The 18,801-nt window shown below is 53.8% G+C and overlaps 1 protein-coding gene across 4 annotated transcripts in view; it reads right to left on the bottom strand.

Annotated features, from left to right (window-relative positions):
• The window catches only part of SDK1 (sidekick cell adhesion molecule 1), a 963,741-nt gene that overhangs the window by 91,479 nt on the left and 853,461 nt on the right, over positions 1 to 18,801 (bottom strand). For 3 of the 4 annotated variants that reach the window (XM_034963556.4, XM_063605603.1, XM_063605604.1), the window contains 4 exons: positions 18,574 to 18,677; positions 15,271 to 15,341; positions 2,776 to 2,911; positions 1,286 to 1,345 (listed from right to left, as the gene is read on the bottom strand). In XM_034963556.4, coding sequence (XP_034819447.2) covers positions 1,286 to 1,345; positions 2,776 to 2,911; positions 15,271 to 15,341; positions 18,574 to 18,677 — 371 coding nt within the window. The remainder of the gene's footprint in view (positions 1 to 1,285; positions 1,346 to 2,775; positions 2,912 to 15,270; positions 15,342 to 18,573; positions 18,678 to 18,801) is intronic. The other variant, XM_063605602.1, reaches the window with a different exon arrangement.

The following is an 18,801-nucleotide window of genomic DNA, read 5'->3' as shown; positions in this document are numbered from 1 at the left end:
TGCCCTGCAAATCACTCCCACCCCTACAGAATGCCTGAACACAGCAGAGGCTCGGGGAGGGCCAGCCCCTCCCTCCTGCCTGGTCCACTTCCCAAACCAGCCAAGTTCTGTGTGTTGAAGTTGATCACATTATGGCTCCACATCTAGCCCCTGAGTTGGATTTTGAAACTCCTCCCTAGCTGGGAATCAAAGGAGAAACAACGTGGTTTGTTGAAAGGGTGAAGGGAGGCTGAGCGGAGAAACAAAACGTGGTCTTTCATTCGATGGGATATTATTCAGTCTTGACTGAGGTTCTGATGCCTGCTCTAACATGCTTGGACCTTGAAGACGTTAAGCTCATGAAACAAGCCTGCCACAAAAAGACAAATACTACATGATTTCCCTTCTATGAGGTCCCCAGAGTCGTCAAATCCGTCGAGACAGAAAGTTGAATGTGGATGCTGGTGGGGAGGGGTATAACGAGTTAGTATTTAATGGGGACAGAGTTTCAGTTTGGGAAGATGAGAAAGTTCTGGAGAATGATGGTGACGGCTGCATAACAGTGTGAATGTGCTTAATGCCACTGAACTGTACACCTAAAAATGGTTAAGAAGGTCCATTTTCTGTTATATGTATTTTACCACAATAAAAAAAGAAAGATGCTGGGTGCAGTGGCTCACGCCTATAGCCCTAGCATCTTGGGAGGCTGAGACAAGAGGATCGTTTGAGTCCAGGCATTCAAGACCGGCCTGTACAACATAGCAAGACCCCATCTCTTAAAAAACAACAACAAAACACAATTAGCCAGGCATGGTTGCATGAGCCTATAGTCCCAGCTACTTGGGGGGCTGAGGCAGGAGGATCACTTGAGCCAGCAGTTCAAGGCTGCAGTGAGCTGTGATCGTGCCACTGCACTCCAGCCTCGGCAACAGAGTGAGACTCTGTCTCTAAAAAAAAAAAGAAAAGAAAAGAAAAGAAAAGAAAAAAGAGTGTTTCTTTAAAAAAAAAAAAAAAAAAAAAGGAAGAAGGAAGTTGGAGAGATCAGAGATCTTGTTCTATCTGGCTTTCCTCTCTGTCCCAAACTTGAAGACCAGATATTAGTAAATTTCCCCAGCCTCTGTTTCTAGAAGCTTCCTTTCCTATCTCCCTGGTGGTTTGGTATGTGGAGATGCAGCGTTTGAGAGGCGATTCCAGAACTGGAGCCATTAATCCAGGCTGGTTTTCCCTTGCACTGAGAGACCAGCTGGCTCTGGGCACAGTGTGTGTGCGCCTCGCGGCATGGGCCTCCCGCTGAGAGCGCACTTACGTGTTAGTTCACACATCGTCGATGTGGAGCTGCTGTTCACCGTCTTGAAGCTGCTTTGGGCTATTGGGGTAAGCAAAGCAGAAAGGTGGTTAGCACGCAGGGACACAGCCATCGCAGGTGATGTGCGGCAGGAACAAGGGAGACAGGTGCCTTACTGGGATGCCAGCCGCTTCCCACGCTGCGCCTCCCAGGGCAATAAAGACCCCGCTGCCGCCCAAGCTTTCCACCAGCTCCCGGTTGGGGGGGCTGCCGCACCTCCTCGTAAACAACAAGGCACCCCAGTCCCGGACAGGCGGGGTGTGCTCACCACTCTGATTCAGTGAAACATGTTAGTTTTTGGCACAACTTAGCACTGAGTGGCAGGACACCTTTTCTCCCGGTCACCCCGGGGCAGGTGCAGCTGACTCATGCTCACGCAGGGGGCCCCGGCTGGAGGAGCCGAGCAAACCACCTCAGGGAGAGCTGCGCGACCAGGTGCGTAAGCCCAGCCGCATCCCGGGGCCCTTCTACTGTGCTGTTTTGATTTTGCGACAGAGCCCAGGGAGATGCCAACTGTCTGGTGGTCAGCAAGGGCCACCTTTGGGGTGTGCCAACAGTGCAGACACCAGTGCTGCAATTTCCCGTCTTCAACATTCATCAACATCACGCCTGGCGCTGTACTGGGGTCAAGCTGTGTGAGCATAGGAGCTGCTGCCGTCTGCGCACGCGGCCTTATGGAGGGAACTGGGTGCGTGGAAGGCCCCGCGGCTGGCGCTGGCGCGTGAGGTAGGCAGCCCTGGTGCCACAGGGATGGCAGAAAGCGGGAGGGCACCGTCCACACGGCGTGTTCTGGAGCTGCTTCTTCACTCTGTCCCCAGCACGAGGATGTCAAGGGGCAAAGAGTATTTTTGTGACACCGTTTGGTGGGTGCCAGGAAATGAACCCCCTCTAACCTCCATCCAACAGAGGAGGGGTGGGAACGGGCAGGGCAGCCGTCCCTCTCCAGGGTTCTAGAAGCTGTCTTGAAGGCAGCTGGGCCCTCGTCAGAGCAACGATCATGGCGCAGTGCAGGCAGAGCCAAAATCAGCCCGGGGGTGAGCACCAAGGGCTCCACACTGAGGCTGTGTCTGGTACAGACAGGCGGGGCCTGTCCCTGGACCTGGGTTTTGCAACAGGTTCCTACTGGCCCCCTGCCTCCATCTCAGGTCCCAAAGCCCTTCCCCTCTGACGCCGGTAGAGTGCAGTCCCTGGAGGCCTGGCAACTGCTCTCCCCTTAACACAGTCTGTGGCAGACAAGGCCCCTCTGCCTCCGCAGCTGCACCCACCTGCCGCACACCTGCACTCTGCGTGCCCCTGGTGGGTAAACCCGCCTGCTCCCTGTTCCTGAGGGCAGGGCTGCCTCTTCTCTCAGCCTCTTCCACAGCGTTTCCCACCATGATGTGCACTGAGCAGATGCCGAGGGTCCCCTGGGAACCTCCCTCCCTGCACCAGGACAGAGGGGACAGTCTCACCTGTGAGCTCAGCACGTAAAGCTATAGGGCTTTTGAGCATCTTGGCCTCGGTGCCTGACCCAGCTTCATACTCCAGCTCCCTGTAGTAGATCCTGTATCCCTGAAGAAGGCCGTTCAGGCTTTCGTCCCTCGGAGGCTGCAAAGACATCACACCGACTCAGCCACACCATGGGAGTCAACCCAGTTGGCCTGCAGCAGGGCTCACCTCCACCCCTGTTTAACTAGCCAGCTGCACAGAAGGACGTCATGGGTTCCAGCGACAGGTGTCAGATTCATCAAGACGAACCCAGGCAGCTCCCACGGCACAGCACCAAGCTGTGGAGATACTCTCAGAATCCCGGTTTTCATGTGCATGTGTGTGGGGACATGAGCATTTTGTCCCCTGTCCAGCTCAAATCCTCAAATGAGCCCCCAGGCCGGGGCAGGAGGCTGGGGACAGACACAGATGGTGAGGAGGCTGCGTGCTGGGTGGTGAGCCCAGAGCAGGGTGGAATCTCGAGAGGTGGCCTGCTCTGAAGCACCCACCAGCTGACCCCACCCTCTCTCACTCCCCTGGCCACCCAGGCTGTGGCTGCCATACTGTACCCCTCACTGATGCCTCCCCATGCCAGGCCACCCCACTGTGCCGGACGCAGTCCTCAGGCTGGAATCCCCATGGCCCCTCGCATGATGGCTGGCCTGGCCTATCATCTTGCGGTCCGGTGATCTGCTTCAGCTGCCCCAGGCAAACAATACACCCTTGCCATCCAGCTCTCACCCTGCAGTTCTTACCAAGCCATGGCCAGCTGCTCATTAGACACACATTAGACTCCCACGGAATAGGAAGCATAGGCAGATAAGGAAGTGGAGTTTCAGGTCTTGCTGGAATCTAAACACAGGGTTATGAGACCTCAAGACCTGTCCACTTTAGGATGTGGCTGTTCACCACTCGAGACCCAGCGCAAGGCTTGCCTCTTCCTTCAGTCGGTTTCTGTTTATAAGTACATTTGGGGAGGATGTTTCCAGGCAGGAGACAAATCTGAGACTGAGAAGGGTCCTCCCACTCCAGGCGGATGCCCTGGAAAGCCTCAGTGACTTCTGCACTCATCTGGGTGCTGAGCCTCCGAGCATCTGGTCTCTTCTTGGGATACTCAGATGAGGGATAAGGAACAGGAACCTTCTAAGCTGTGACCAGAAGATGGCTGAAGACGAGGCCATGAAGCCTCGTCAGAGGACGGATGTGCACAGAACCTCCGGTGTCAGGCTCACTGTGAGGCACCCACACCGCAGCACCATCCTGCTCCCCGGGCGGAGCCACAGCTTTGCCGCACGAGAGCCCCTTTGCTGTGGGTTGAACTGTGTCCCCCTAAAAGACACGATCAAGTCTGAGCCCTGTTGCCTGTGAACCTGACCTTATTTGGAAATAGGGTCTTTGCACGTGCAATTGGTTCTGACAGGGTCATACTGGATTAGGGGAGGCTCCTAATTTGATGAGTGGAGGGAAATTATGAGAAGAGGGAAGTTTGGACACAGGACACACAGGGGGAACACCCAATGAAGACGGGGACAGAGACTGGAGTAATGCGTCCATAAGTGAAAAACGCCAAGAGTTGTCATCGGCCACCGGAAGCTGGAAGAGGCAGGAAGGATCCTCCCTGGAGCCCTCAGAGGGAGCAGGACCCTGCCGACACCTTGAATTTGGACTTTTGGCCCCCAGAGCTGTGAGAGAATAAGGCTCTGCCCTTTCCAACCACCTAATGCGTAGTAACTTGTTTTGCAGCCCCCGGTAAATAACACATCCTTGCAATCCAAACTCTCTCTGGTCCTCACTATCTGAACCCAGGCACCAGAAGGGGTTGGATGTTTAGAGAAATCGCTTTCTCTTTGGACTCTTGCTACTCACGAGGCAAAACCCAAACGTGGAGGAAGTGGTGTTCTTTGCTCCCCAGGCTCTCCGACAGAATGGCTTGGATAGTGAGGGGGGCTTGCACTGTGGTAGCAACGAGGAACAACACTCACGCGTTCAACACTCACGCATGCAGCATGCGACACGCACAAGCCAGAGGGGCACCGTGTGTACCCGGCAGACTCAGGAGGTTTTCCAAAATGAGGCCTGCTACCACGTTAGCTCAAGCAGCCCCCAGGCCACTGCCATGCAGGGCTGCCAGCAGCTGTCCCTCTCTGCAGACTTTCTGACACCGCTGTGATGCTCCCAATTCAGGAACAGCACGACGGGATATAATCCCCCCTCAGACGCAGAAAAGCATAACGGGAACAACTGAGTGGCCTTGCTGGGTCTTTGCGATCCGTGTCTGAGAGGCCCTGCAAACCCACACCCTTAGACACTACTCCAGCCTGGACACAGCTCCGCTCCTGGCCCAGGGGTGTCAGACCCCAGTGAGCAAACCCAGGGGCTGAGAGAGCTGTCGTCTGGGGGTGGGGGCGCGTCTGAGTCCCCTGTGTTCCCCCCACGGTGTGCTTGTCAATGCCCCACAGCCCTCTTCAATTTTGCAGAAAGTTACAAGGGTCACGTACCCATCCTGCGGGCTTGCAGCCCCAGGTCCGAGGACTCCCGCTGCCCACCACAGACCAGAGACGGGGAAATGGCACTGCCCGGCATTTGGCTCCAAATTCTCAAATGGACGGTGGAGTTGGGCTATTATCTGGGAGGGACTTTTTTTCTGCTGGCTTTTCCTTTTCTCTCTTTACCCTTCACTGGCCACCACCAGCGGATGAGGGGACCTTGGTGCTGGCTCTGCTCCAGCCTCTCTACTCTGGCCCTGGCTGGCCGCCTTCACGGGGCTGGGGCATGCTCAGCTACCAGGCCAGAACCGCCGAACCAGAGCCCGGGACTTCAATGTCAAATGAGGCTCTCTTGTTTTTTTGCTTTTTTTAAAGCTATAAAAAAACAAGACACCCAGCTAAATCAGAATCTGAAAATGATTGTTCTGGAATTCAGATGTAACTGGGCATCCCAGGTTTTCTCTGGATACCCGCTCCCTCCCCGGCGCTGCTTGCCTTCCATCGGGACAATCTACAGATGGAAAAGCTTTTCAAAGCGCCTCCAGTAATAGAGCGAGAGAAACAAAGCAGAAAGTGAGCCAGCACAGATGAGGGTCTCTCCAGGGTGCGGTGTACCCGAGGCGGTGGCCGACGATCAGCAAGGCACGGCAGGGTCCCTGGGGCACGTGGCCACCCCATCCGTCCACACCCTGTGGCCACTGACCCCTTTCTCCAGCAGGCACCCCTTCACCGGCTCAAGGAGTTCCCAGCACTACTCAACTTGCCAGGAAAACAATAAAATCCAAACCTGACCAGGGAGCTATGAGTTTGGGAAGCTGAGAGCTGGCAGAAAAGGAAGGAGTGAGAATTACAGGTACAGTCGAGGCTGGATAGGGGAACAGGTGGGGGAGGCTACAGTGCCTGCTGATTTTACTAAATGCTCTTTTCCTTTTCTATGATTTTGACGACAAAGCAGTGTTTGGGACGCCGGCAACAGTCACTCACAGGTGTCCTGGGCTGCTCATTTGCTCTTTCTCCAGCTCCCCCATGCTGGGCCCCCAGTCCTGCTCTGCACCCCATCCCTTAGGGCTGGGCATGTCAGACAGTCTCCTAAACACTGGGGGTGCTGATGGGGTTCATGTTCGGTTTCCTCCCTGTGGAGTCTATAGAATCACATTCAGAGCAGCTTTTAGGTTTTCAGTTGTTTCACTCTTAGTCTTTAAAAATTAGTCCCTTGTGCTAGGAGTGGGCACCGGTCAGTATTATACGCAACTGCAATCTGGCTCCCGACAGTGTCGTGATGAAAGCACCACCAGAGATGTGGGGGCGTGGTGAAAATCCTGTGTGTGCATAACACACACACACTTGCACATCCACTCACATCACCAAACAAGGGGGCTCCGGGTAGTCTGTTCTGTTCTTTTTTTTTGAGACAGGATCTCACCCTGTCACCCAGGCTGGAGTGCAGGGGTGCGATCAGAGCTCACTGCAGCCTCGACCTCCTGGGCTCAAGCGATCCTCCTGCCTCAGCCTCCCGAGTAGCTGGGACTACAGACCTGCACCACCACACCCGGCTAATTTTTAAATTTTCTGTAGAGATGAGGTCTCACCATGTTGCCCAGGCTGGTCCCGAACTCCTGGGCTTAAGTGATCCTGCAGTTTGCTCTTTCAAACTCTAGCCCTGGTTATCTCATGGGCCACAGCTGAGACTGAAATTAAAACCCTTATTCTGTAAGGCATCCTTCTTCAAACACAACTGTTAGCCACAATGAAATAGAAGGTTTACTTAACCTCCTTCTTAGAAGAAATACAATGGATGGAAAAGTTGGAAAAGTCGGTATGTGAGACTGAAGAGAGGCGATTCTCCGCAGGCCATCTGGATTTCAGAAAGAGGAGACAGAGTGGTTTCTGCACTGAGCCCCAAGGAAGTGTTCTCCATGGCCGTTTGCTTTCCATGGTCATTCTGCTGACCCTAAAGAATACAGCGCATCTGTCCTGTGTGACTCGGGCCACTGCAAAGAGGTGGCTCTAAGGGAGGCAGGAGAGCTCTGTGCCCAGGGGCCCTCCCGCAGGGAGGGAGGGCAGTGCCAGACCCACCAGGAAGGCCTGGTGCTGTGGCTCCTTGAAAAGCTGCACCTGTCTCCTCACACTGACTCACCAAGAGCTCAGGGCATGTTACTGGGGGAATGCACGCAAACACTGAGCTCCGCCCCTTGGGGAATGTATTCCAGCCTTGCCGTCTCATTGCATCTAGGAGATCTCCTGAGCTATAGTGCACCGGGTGCCAGAGACTGAGTGAGGAAAGCGGCTCTGAAGCCTCAGAGAGGGCGAGCTCACTGCCGGGAAGAACTGGAGGATAACTGCAGGGAATGGCGTTTGAGCTGCCCTTGGAGGATGAGGCGGCTTTTGATGAGGGGAGAAGGGCTGGCCCTCTGCGAGGCGGGCACAGTGCCTGGTGTAGCCCCACTAGATGGGAGCGAGGGGCATGAAGGGCAGGGGCAGGTCTGGGTGGGTCTAGGAGCAGCAGCCAGGCTACAGGTACAGTTCCCAGTGCCTGAGCCAGGACTAGCCCAGGTGCCGGGTCATTCCCCACTTGGGTGGGCTCCCCAGAAGGAGACTGGCCAGAACGGAGCTTCCTCCAATCCACCGGAGCCATGGATGGGCTTGGTGGGTTCCTGGGTTACTGCTACTCCCGGTAACAACCAGTCTTGCAAAAATGCACAGACAGGAGCCCTTTGCTGAATGAGAGATGGCAGTGACTTCCAAGACCCTGGGGGCTTCTGACTTTCCTCTCCTGGGCCCCTGACAACCACACAGCAACAGGTCCCCGCTAACAGCTCTCACCCAGCACACACCTGCGCACCCAGAGAGCCGGATTGTTTTGCCCAAGGCTCCTGGTCCACCCAGATGGTCCCAGGCGGTCCTGCTGGGAGTCCTGTCCTTGCTGTTCACACTGGTGGTGGGGTGGGAGTGGCTGGAGTCTGGGCAGTGAAGATGAGAGACCTCAGCTTCCATTTCTGGGCTCTGGACTGACTATCAGCATGACGAAGAGGCGAGCAGACAGATCAAAAGCTTACAGCAGGGGCTCTGTAAGTACCAGCCAAGCAACCTCGCCCTGAGGTCACCTTCAAAGCCTCCCTCTCGCCCCAGAATAGACCCGCGGCAGCTCGAGGAACTGGTACCTCAGAAGGAAGACTGCAGAGGCCTTCAGCCAGCTCTGCAGATGCACAGACAAGACAGGATTACAGAGAGTGCAATTTACTTCTGGGGGAGGAGGGAAGCTCGGGTGGGGTGAGGAAGGCTGGATTCAATTTACCAAAACTATCAACTAAGCAGGAAGTTAGGAGGTTGGGAAAATGAAAATGTTCTCCCTGGGCCCAAGTGTGGTTTCCCAGCCTCTGGGGCTGGAAGATGGAGGGGAAGGGGCCGAAGATTACTGATCTTGGACTCACAGATATTTCCAGCCAAGGCGAATGAGATGATTTAGAGGTATAAGAAATGGCCAATCCGCCTCGCCCAACAGACACAGTGTCCATCAGCCACCGGGCTGGGGCCACATTTGGCCAACAGGCTAACTGATGCTGTTTGCACCAGAAATCACTGAAGAGTCAAAATGCATCCCCTCCTGGCAGGAGTCTTCCAGGCCTGGGGAGGGGGTATAGGCGGCCGTACCCCCAGAGGGTGGCTTCCTTGAAGGCAGCAGCTGGCGGAGGCCACACTGTTAGCAGGTGTCATCTTCCCAGTGGGAGCCTCACTTACAAAGGGTCCGGTGGCTTCACAGAGATGCCCGGGCCTGCCTGCATGGGGTTCTGAACTGGGTTCAACCATATTTTCCATTCCTGGACTTTGGGATTAACCTGTCTGTAATCTGTGAAAGAGGCTCTCCAACTCCGGAGGTGCTTGGAGGCATCAGCAGGGCAGCTCCATGGAACCCATGAAGTCAAGGTCAGGCTCTAGATTTGGGTCCTGGCCTTGCAGCCACCTTGCAGTATAAGCTTGGGCTGGCTGCTCAAACTCCCAGGCTCAACCCTGTGCCCAAGACAGGCAGAAGTCTGGCCAGATGGTCTCCAGAGTATTATATGACTTGAAACAAAAGGTTCGCTTTGCACCACAGACCCGTGTCCCCAAGCCCTTCGCATGTCTCTGACTCTGCATATGCCCAGGGGCAGGACACGTTCGGGTCTTGTTCATGTTTAAACGCCCAGAGCACCTGGGCCAGGCCTCAGCCATAGCGGATGCTCAGTCAGAGCCCTGGGGTGGAGTGGGACTTGCCGGAGTTCAACATGGCCTCATCTGTGTGTCACTGCACCCTGGCTTGGCCATCTGTGTGGAGAGAAGCTTGAAGGGAACTGGGAGTCCTGACTCAAAACACCTTCCCTGTGCCTGCCACGCCTCAGAAATTCGCCAGCAGCCTCGTGGAGGTTCTTCATTTTTCAAAAGCCCGTTTTTTTGTTGTTGCTGTTGTTGTTTTTGTTTTTTTCAAGACGGAGTCTTGCTCTGTCGCCAGGCTGGAGTGCAGTGGTGTGATCTTGGCTCACTGCAACCTCCTGGGTTGCTCACTGCAGCCTCTCGGGTTCAAGCAATTCTCCTACCTCAGCCTGAGTAGCTGGGACTATAGGTGCCCGCCACCACGCCCGGCTAATTGTTGTATTTTTGGTAGAGACGGGGTTTCACCATGTTGGCCAGGATGGTCTCAATCTCTTGACCTCGTGATCTGCCCGCCTCAGCCTACCAAAGTGCTGGGATTACAGGCGTGCCAGAGCAAAAGAGCATGTTTAAATGCAAATGACCTGGTAGGAGTGTGCCTGGGTTTTATCACCAGGTAGGGGAGGCAGGAAGAAGTCAATGCTCTGGGGAAGACCCGGGAGGGTGGGCACCTTGGAGGCCACACAGTTGAGTGGAGGGAAGGCCTGGGGGTGGGAGGAGGCAAGACCTGCAGGGAAAGCCTCTCTCCTTCCAGCTGCCTGAACGGTGACCTCGGACCCTCTGCCGTTGCTGGCCTCTGTGGAACCTCCCACCCAGCTCTCTCTGCTGAGGTAGGGGAGCAGCAGGGCAGGGCCTAACTCTCCTAGTTCTAGAGACAGAGAGCTGGGCTGAGGGAGGCTCAACCACATGCCACTGTCTCCTGTGAGTTCAGGCAGAGCAGGTGCCCAAATCCAAATCTGATACGGCCACTGTGGTCCCCCGGGCTGGAAGCTCAGTGAAACAATCTGAGCTTTCACTTTCCATCCTGTGCCTTCTGCTTTGTGGAGAGTAGAACAGGGATTCTCTCCGGAGTTTGGTCCTGATGGTTCTGAGAGCACAGGAGGCTCAACACGCAATACCCATGAGACACAACATCAAACACCAGTGACGTCACCCGTGAGCCTTTCCTCAGGCTGTGCCGGGGGCCACGCGCTTCTCCAGCCTTTCACTGCAGGGGCCTGGCAGTCCTGCCAAGTGCATTCAGGTGCCCCTCCGGCCAGAGTTAGTTTCGTTCCTTCTGCTGTCTTCTTAGCAATGCCTTAAAGAGCCCACTGCACTTAATGAAAGCTCTTCACATTCTGTGGCCTGCCTCGGTCCCCTCTGGAACTCAGCACCCCATGCAGGCGTTGGTCCTCTGTGGGTGGCACAAGTGAAGAGAAAAAGAAACAACCCCAAGATGTGTTCTGAAGCGGCGGGATGCCTCCCCGCCTTTGCCCAGGCAGATGTAACCCTCCTCTGGGAAGGTGCCTGTTTCACTGAGAGCCTCCCGCATGGTGTGATCAATTGCTTGGGATTTTTTTCTTTGCTAGAAAACAGTCACAAAACCCACTTACAGGCTGGGCAGTGGCTCATACCTGTAATCCCAGCACTTTGGGAGGTCAAGGAAGGAGGATCGCTTGAGCCCAGGAGTTTAAGACCAGCCTGGGAAATACAGTGAGACTCCATCTCTATGAAATTTTTTGAAGAAGTACCAAGCATGGTGGTGCACACCTGTAGTCCTAGACGCTGGGGAGGCTGAGGTGGGAGGATCGCTTGAGCCCAGGAGTTTGAGGCTACAGTGAGCTATGATTGCGCCACTGCACTCCAACCTGGGTGACAGGGAAAGACCCTGTCTTTAAAAGAAAACACAAGGCTGGGCATGGTGGCTCATGCCTGTAATCCCAGCACTTTGGGAGGCCAAGGTGGGTGGATCACCTGAGGTCAGGGGTTTGAGACCAGCCTGGCCAACACGGTGAAATCCTGTCTCTACTGAAAACACAAAAATTAGCCAGGCATGGTGGTGCAGGCCTGTAATCCCAGCTACTTAGAAGGCTGAGGCAGAAGAATCACTTGAACTCGAGAGGCAGAGGTTGCAGTGAGCCGAGATCGTACCACTGCACTCCACCCTGGAAGACAGAGGGAGTTCTAATCCTTAGCTTTCAAACAGAACTGGATCCCATGAAAGGCAAGGATTGACTGTCCTACTAAGAATAATCAAGCGTGACAGTCTACTAAGGGAGGCATTTAAATGGGTCTATAAGCCTTGAAATCACAGCCCGTGTTTGTTTGTTTGTTTGTTTTGAGACAAGGTTTTGCTGTTGTTGCCCAGGCTGGAGTGCAATGGTGCCATCTCGGCTCACTGCAACCTCCACCTCCCGGGTTTAAGCAGTTCTCCTGCCTGAGCCTCCCGAGTAGCTGGGATTACAGGCGCCCACCACCACGCCCGGCTAATTTTTGTATTTTTAGTAAAGACAGAATTTCACCATGTTGGCCAGACTGGTCTTGAACTCCTGACCTCAGGTGATCCACCTGCCTCAGCCTCCAAAAGTGCTGGCCCTGTGTTTGCATTTTTAAAGAAATTACTAAAAAAACAAAACAAAACAAAAAACACAAAAGGTTTACAGGTGAAACATTTTATTTGGAATGCAAATCTATATTTAAACCTAGTTTCTTTTTCTTTGTTCTGTTTGTTCTAATGCAGTAAATTACTCATAATTTTAATTATACTTCAATTGCCTGGCAGTTGACAAGCATTTATTTCTACAGGACGTTGTACTGACCAACTCCTGCTCTGGTCTTCTTGCAATTAGTTTGTTCTGTCGGGCTCTGGAGGGGGACGGCTGATGCACACACCAGCCCACCTCCTCCAGGCGGCACTAGGCACGTCCCTGAGCTGTCCAGCAGCACCAAGGGGAGCTTGAGGCTGCACCGTCCACTGGGGCTGACAGCAAGTGATGCCTTCACAACCATTGTTTGGAGGAGGTGACGCATCCCAGCCCTGATGCTCACTGCCTTTATAGGAAAGGAGCTTACCTAGGTAAGGTATTGGCAGGCTGCCACCACGTCTACAAAGCAAATGTGAATTTTCTGGTAGGATTCAGCATGGTACAAAGTGCCAATGTTCTTGTGATTGACTGTGTTGGTGCAGGCTGGGAAACGAGCACTTGGGATTTTGCGTTTCCATTTTGAATGTCTCTGACCTCCCACCGGAGACCCTCACGGGAGTCAGGGCTGAAGCTCGGGTCTGGGGGTCTAGCGGCCCCCAAAGACTGGAGATGTTGTGTGAGACCTGAGCTCACCTTTGTGACCTTCTGTTCTTACAAAGGAGGAACCTGGGGTCAGAGGGGCCTCTCAGGGCCACAGTCACACGATGGCAAGTTGCAAGTGGGTCCTTCGTCACTTTTCCAGTGGCTCCCAGACAGATCAGGGGCTGTGGCTTCCCAGGGGCAGAGGTGGGGCCCAGGCTGTTTTCGTGGTTCCCACTCTGGCCCCGCTATGCTCTGGTAAGCTCAGTAGGGCTGAGTGCCACAGAAGTGCTCTTCCAGTTCCACCAGGAGACACTGGGACATTCTTTCATTGCCTGGAAAGGTTCCTATCCTACCCAGAGAAGCTGGATCCCTTAGCAAGAGAAAGGCAGCCGACACGCAGCCCCGCACACCTCCATGGACACTTGAAGGAGATGACACACTCTTCACAGAACCCAGCTTGTTAAACACCTACTCTCCATCCCTCAGATAAGTGGCAGTAGCAAGTGATATCAGGTTGAATCACATAAATTGCCACTTTCATACCTCAAACATGGTCATATTTCATAGGATCATACAGCAAGAGGGTGAAAGCGGAGCCCCTCCCAAGCTCCCCCTGGCTGGCCCCACCCACAGCCCAGCCTGGCTCTGCTCACCGGGTTCCTCTCTGGCATCTCTAGCACTACGCACCTCAAGCCCATGCCCAGGAAGGCTGCGGCTGGCGCTGCTCACTCAGCACGTCTCTCTCCCGGCCCAGCAGGCATCTCTGGCACCTCCTGTCCTAGCCTGGTCCTGGGCCTCATCCTCTGCGCTGCAAAGTGAAGCCACTGTCCCTTGGAGTGGCCCTTCTGCAGGGCGCTGGGAGATGCTCTGTCTGGGACACCTGCTGGTGGCCTCGGCTGTGTTTCCCAGCATCCCTTCCGTTTCCCGCAGCCCCTCCTTTCCACAGGACCCCTTCCTGCCTCCCCTGCACCAGTGGAGGGCATGTGGCCGGGGCATCCCCTCGCTCTCCAAGGCCATGTCTAGACCACTGTTCCCCTCTTGATTTTCTCCTGACTTCCCGAACCATCATTCCCACCTGCTGCCTCGGGCACCCTGCCATTGTCCTTGAGGACAGCTTCAGCCCCAAGGAAGAATCTCGTGCCCACCAGACTGCCCTCCTGACCCCAGCTCCCAGCAGCCACTCCTAGGCTGACCGGTCCTCATGCCGTACCCACCCCATGCTGGCCCCATCCCACTGTGTTCCCAGCTCCCTGGCACAGCAGCCCCCATTCTGGCCTCAGGAACCTCCCTGTGGGCCAGAAACTTTGACTCTGCCCTCGTGCTTGGCCCCCTGCCTGTCCATCTGTTGTGTCTGCTGCCAGGCCAAGCTCTAGCCCTGGGGAAACTCAACATCTGCCTGCCCCGGATCCGGGCTACACAGGCCCTGGGCTGACTCCTCCGCAGAGCTCCCCGCCCCACTCTTCAGCTGGGATCTCCCTGGGGCCTGCAGCCCTTCCTTGGGCAGTTTTGTCCCTCTGTTATATTTGTCATCAATGTACTTGTTAGTAAGCATTGCCCAAAATTGAAACTAAGGGAAAGAGATGGCAGCGTGTCCTTCAATGCCTTACTGGAGCATTGCTGAGCAGGCCCAACAAGGAGTGTGTGATTATCTGGAAGAATATGCCTTCATTTAACTCACTGCACATTGGAGATTAAAGGCCTAGACTTGGCTGGGCACAGTGGCTCATGTCTGTAATCCCAGCACTTTGGGAGGCTGAGGTGGGTGGATCACCTGAGGTCAGGAGTTCAAGATCAGCCTGGTCAACATGGTGAAACCCGATCTCTACTAAAAATACAAAAGTTAGTTGCGTGTAGGGGCATGCGCCTATAATCCCAGTTACTTGGGAGGCTGGGGCAGAAGAATTGCTTGAACACGGGAGGCAGAGGTTGCAGGGAGCCTAGATTGTGCCACTGCACTCCAGCCTGGTGACAGAGTGAGACTCTGTCCCAAAATAATAATAATAATAATAATAATAATAATAATAATAACAACCACCACCACCACCACCACCACCACCACCACCACCCAGACTTTGGGAAAATATGTACAATCCGGTAGATATTTTGTCTGGTTGCAGATGACTTCTCTAGAAAAGCTAACTCCAGCGGTTGCAGTTTTACTGCCTTGTAGGGCGATAACCAATTTGTGTATACACAGAAGCCTTGCTCCAACGTCCTTGGTGAAATGCCAAGACATACCCAGTTCCTCCAACGCTCTCAGACTGGCCTCCCCATCCTGCCGGTCTCTCCTGAATAAGGGGAGTCAAGTTCATTCTCTACATGCATCACAGTCCTGCTTCTAATGTTTTGGAAATTACACCGAGATGATAATTGACACCATTTCCCCCTCGCGTTTTTGAGTCTGAGGGTGTGTCTCCTTGGTTCTACTCTCAAACGCTTAGCTCAGGGCTCAGCTTGCAGTCCATGTCCAGCCGTCGTGGCTGAATGCGCAGGGAAATGAGAACACATTTGACAAAACGCGCGTGATTCCCCGCGCTCTTACCTGCCACTGTATCAGGACAGAGGACGTGGTGTGTGGCGTCGCTGAGACAGATCCCGGGGGCTCTCCTGGAACTGAAACACACAGGAGAGGAAAGCGGGGGTCAGGGTGGTTGTTATGTTCTGCCGCCCTTCCCAGGGCCACCCTCAGTGAGTGTGGGAGGCTGGTGAGCCCTGCCTCCTTCCTTCTCCAGGGGTCCCCTTCTCCTGCCCTTCCTCGGGGCTTCCCAGAGCTTCTCCTTCAAAGCCTGTCCTCGGGATAGGAGGGAGCCAACCTTAACAATGGCCCCGAGAAACAGACCCAGACTGGGCTCTCCCTGTGGTGGACATTCCGAGAGCCACCCCTCCAGTGAGGCTGTCCTGGAGCTCTCTGGCTCGAGACCCTCCCTGCAGGGCTCAGGTCTTCTGGGAGAGCAGGGGAACTTATCTTTTTCTCTTTTTTTAAAGATACCTAGGTGAGAGCTACTTTTCCTGAATAGGACACATGATCACTCCAGGTCACTTGGTTTGAAACACTAAAGGGCTGTCAGGAAAGGAGATTGATTTCTGGTGAGGTTGCAGCTGGCTGGGACAGCAGGGTGAAGTGAAGGGGAGTCTGCCACGGTTCTGCTCTGTTCTCTGGAGGGACAAGGCTGGTTTGACCTCTGCCTATGGCCATGCCCTGCACTCTAGCCAAACTAAACTTCTTGTCATCTGCCACATCCAAGAGGTCTTCTGTGCCCCTCTTCCCTGCCTCCTCTGCTCCCTCCAAATCTGTGTGGTCCTGTCTTGGCATATTGAGCTGAACTCTTATGCCTCCCAGCTATAAGATCCCGGGGGCCCAGCAGAAGTGTGACATGCATTCTGTATCCAGTCCATATTCACTGAACGGAATGACAATGTTCTTCCCACAGGCACACTTGTGCATCTAGCAGATGCCTCTCCACTTAGAACCCAAGATTGGGTCCCGGGGTCACCGGCTCTGTGATTTTCCTCTGGACCTGCCAGACACCCCCTCCTCAGCCCTGGCAGTGCCTGCATCAGTCACACCTCCACCTTCCCCGTTCTGTTTTAGGGATGGGTCTCCCTACAACCCCCTTAACCTCCTGTGGTTCCAGCTTAATGGTGGGCCCTCTAGCCAGCTTCCTGACAGCCCTGGTGATACAGCAGTGCCATTATAGGGAGTTCTCAATGTCCTCGAGTTGTGAGGTTGTGCAGGGAAATAGAAATCACTATAAAAAGAAACTGTTCATCAGTAAACCTTCCACATACTCAGAGGACTCTCCCTATCTTGCCGAGGGTTCCCCAACCCCTGGAGAGAGTCTGTGCCTGTCAATCTCTAGATAGTGTAAGACAATACAACACAAATACAATGCAACTCCATTGCAAAGAGAAACTGCACATCCCAGGGAAGGCGATGACAAGATAGGTGCATCAAAGCCCAATCTGAATATCAAAGGGTAAGAAAGGAGTCTGGAGTCTGAAGAGGCCCTTGAATATTTTTTTCAAAAATGGTCCTTTTGGATGCTGCCCTGGAGGTCAAAGGAGGCTGTTGCACTTTGCTTTCACACAATCTGTCAGAGAGATTACGACAATGACATCAGCTTGTGTGGGTTTTTGTTCTTTATTCTAAGATTTAGTGCTTAGTTGCAAACATTACCTCAACTGTGTTAAAGGTAAGGTTAAAATGAATGCATTTATATAGTTTTTGTTTTGTAATTTAGTTCCTGCAAAGCCTTTCCCTGGTGGTTTAGTGTGAAATTGGTCCCCACTTTAAGTAGATTAACCGGAAAGGCTTTTCCAGTTACAAGTAGCTTTTGCCTCCAGGTTTGCTACAATAAAGTGGTGCAGTATTTGCATGTAACCTGCACACATCCTCCTGAATACTTTAGATCATTTCTAGGTGTAACCTGCACACATCCTCCAGCATACTTTAAATCATTTCTAGGTTACTCATCAGTCCTCCTACAACGTTATAATTTGTAATACTGTTACATAACAATGTTACAATGTTATAATTGTAGGAGCTCTCATGAGTAATCTAGAAATTGTACAAGGTCATAACACTCTCCAAACAAATACACAGTTGTTACACTGTATATCTTTAATTTGTATTTTTAACTTTTTTTCTGAACATTTCAATCCACAGTTGGTTGAATCTCAGGATGTGGGACCCTTGGACAGTGAGCTCCTGGGGCTGAGCCCGGCTCCTCAGGGCCCAGCAGGGCTCACTAAGGCCCTGGACCACCCCATACACCCGGGACGGCTCCTCTCTTTCTCACTGGCTTTCCCCAAAGCTCCAATAAACTCCCAGGATTTGTGCTCAGAAAAGAGCTGGATGAGAGGCAGGAGCCACAGAAGCCACCCAGTGCTTTTCCAGGGGCAAGTGTGCTTTTCCTGGGAGCACAGCTGGGGCCTGTCGGAGGCTCTTGCAGGTTCTGCTCTGCTGGGAGTGCAGGGTTTGCAGCAAAACAGCCTCTGTGAGTTGCTGAGAAGCCGGGAATGGTTTGCTCAAACCCTCTGCTGGTCCCTGAGGACAAGGGAGGTCTATGTGGGAGAAACCACACTTCCAGCTCATCGAGAGAGCAGAAGTGGAGATGTGAGGTCACAGGGTGAGCCAGTTGGAAATTGGTTTATTGGAAAATTCTTCCACTGGAGCGTTAAATGGAAAAGACAGTGCTTTGGGGATAGGTTGCGGGAATGATGATGAAACGCTGCTGGGTGAACTAAGTACTGGGTTTCCAGCCTCGGAGCTGAGCTATTACCCACCATCCACTCTTTTCCATCCCACCCGTCCTGTGATCACCGCTGGACGCGGCTGATAGAGCTGCCTCCTGGGCTCGCCACAGGCCTGGGCCACACAGAATAACAATCCATCTTCAGGCCCGACGCCGCCGAGGTAGGACGGAGTGGCTGAAAACGCCACCTGGAGCTCTGAGGAGACCTCACTTCCCATCACTTACCTGCGCTGTTGTCAAAGAGTGGCTCGTGAATGACAAAAATTGGGAAAATCTCTTAAAACCCAGCTACCCGCTGACATTTATTTTTAATGACCCTATCAATTATTCAATTTCTGGGATGCTAATGGATAGTAGGGGCTTTGGAAGCCAATCAAAGAAACTTCCATTCCATTTGGAAGCCCTTGAAACCTTGATTTATGACCACAGGCTGTGCGGAAACCCTCCGAGCTGTCTGTCACTAATGGAATTCTACTGCTTGCCACCACTCCCTGGTGACCCCTTTCTGGCTCAAGACGAAAGTGTGGCCTAAGTATCTCGGGCTCCAGGGGCAGCGGCCAGGAACGCGGTCTGGGCCCCGGGTTGCTCACCATCCTGCAGCGTGGTCACCGCCTCTGTCTCTGAACTGAAGTCACTGTCCCCAATGTCGTTGGTGGCTTTCAGGCGCAGCTTGTAGGAGGTGAAGGGCCTCAGTCTGCAATGTGGAAGAGACCGTGACTGCCGGGGCCCTGCCACCCTGTCCTGCCCTCAGGCATTCCTGGTGAAGCCCTGGGAAGAGGGGCAAATCCCTCCCCTGCCCTGAGAGCTCTGGGCTCCTG

This window comes from Pan paniscus, chromosome 6 (assembly GCF_029289425.2).
Source record: "Pan paniscus chromosome 6, NHGRI_mPanPan1-v2.0_pri, whole genome shotgun sequence".
Taxonomy (NCBI): domain Eukaryota; kingdom Metazoa; phylum Chordata; class Mammalia; order Primates; family Hominidae; genus Pan; species Pan paniscus.
This window is presented reverse-complemented; position numbering and strand designations above follow the sequence as displayed.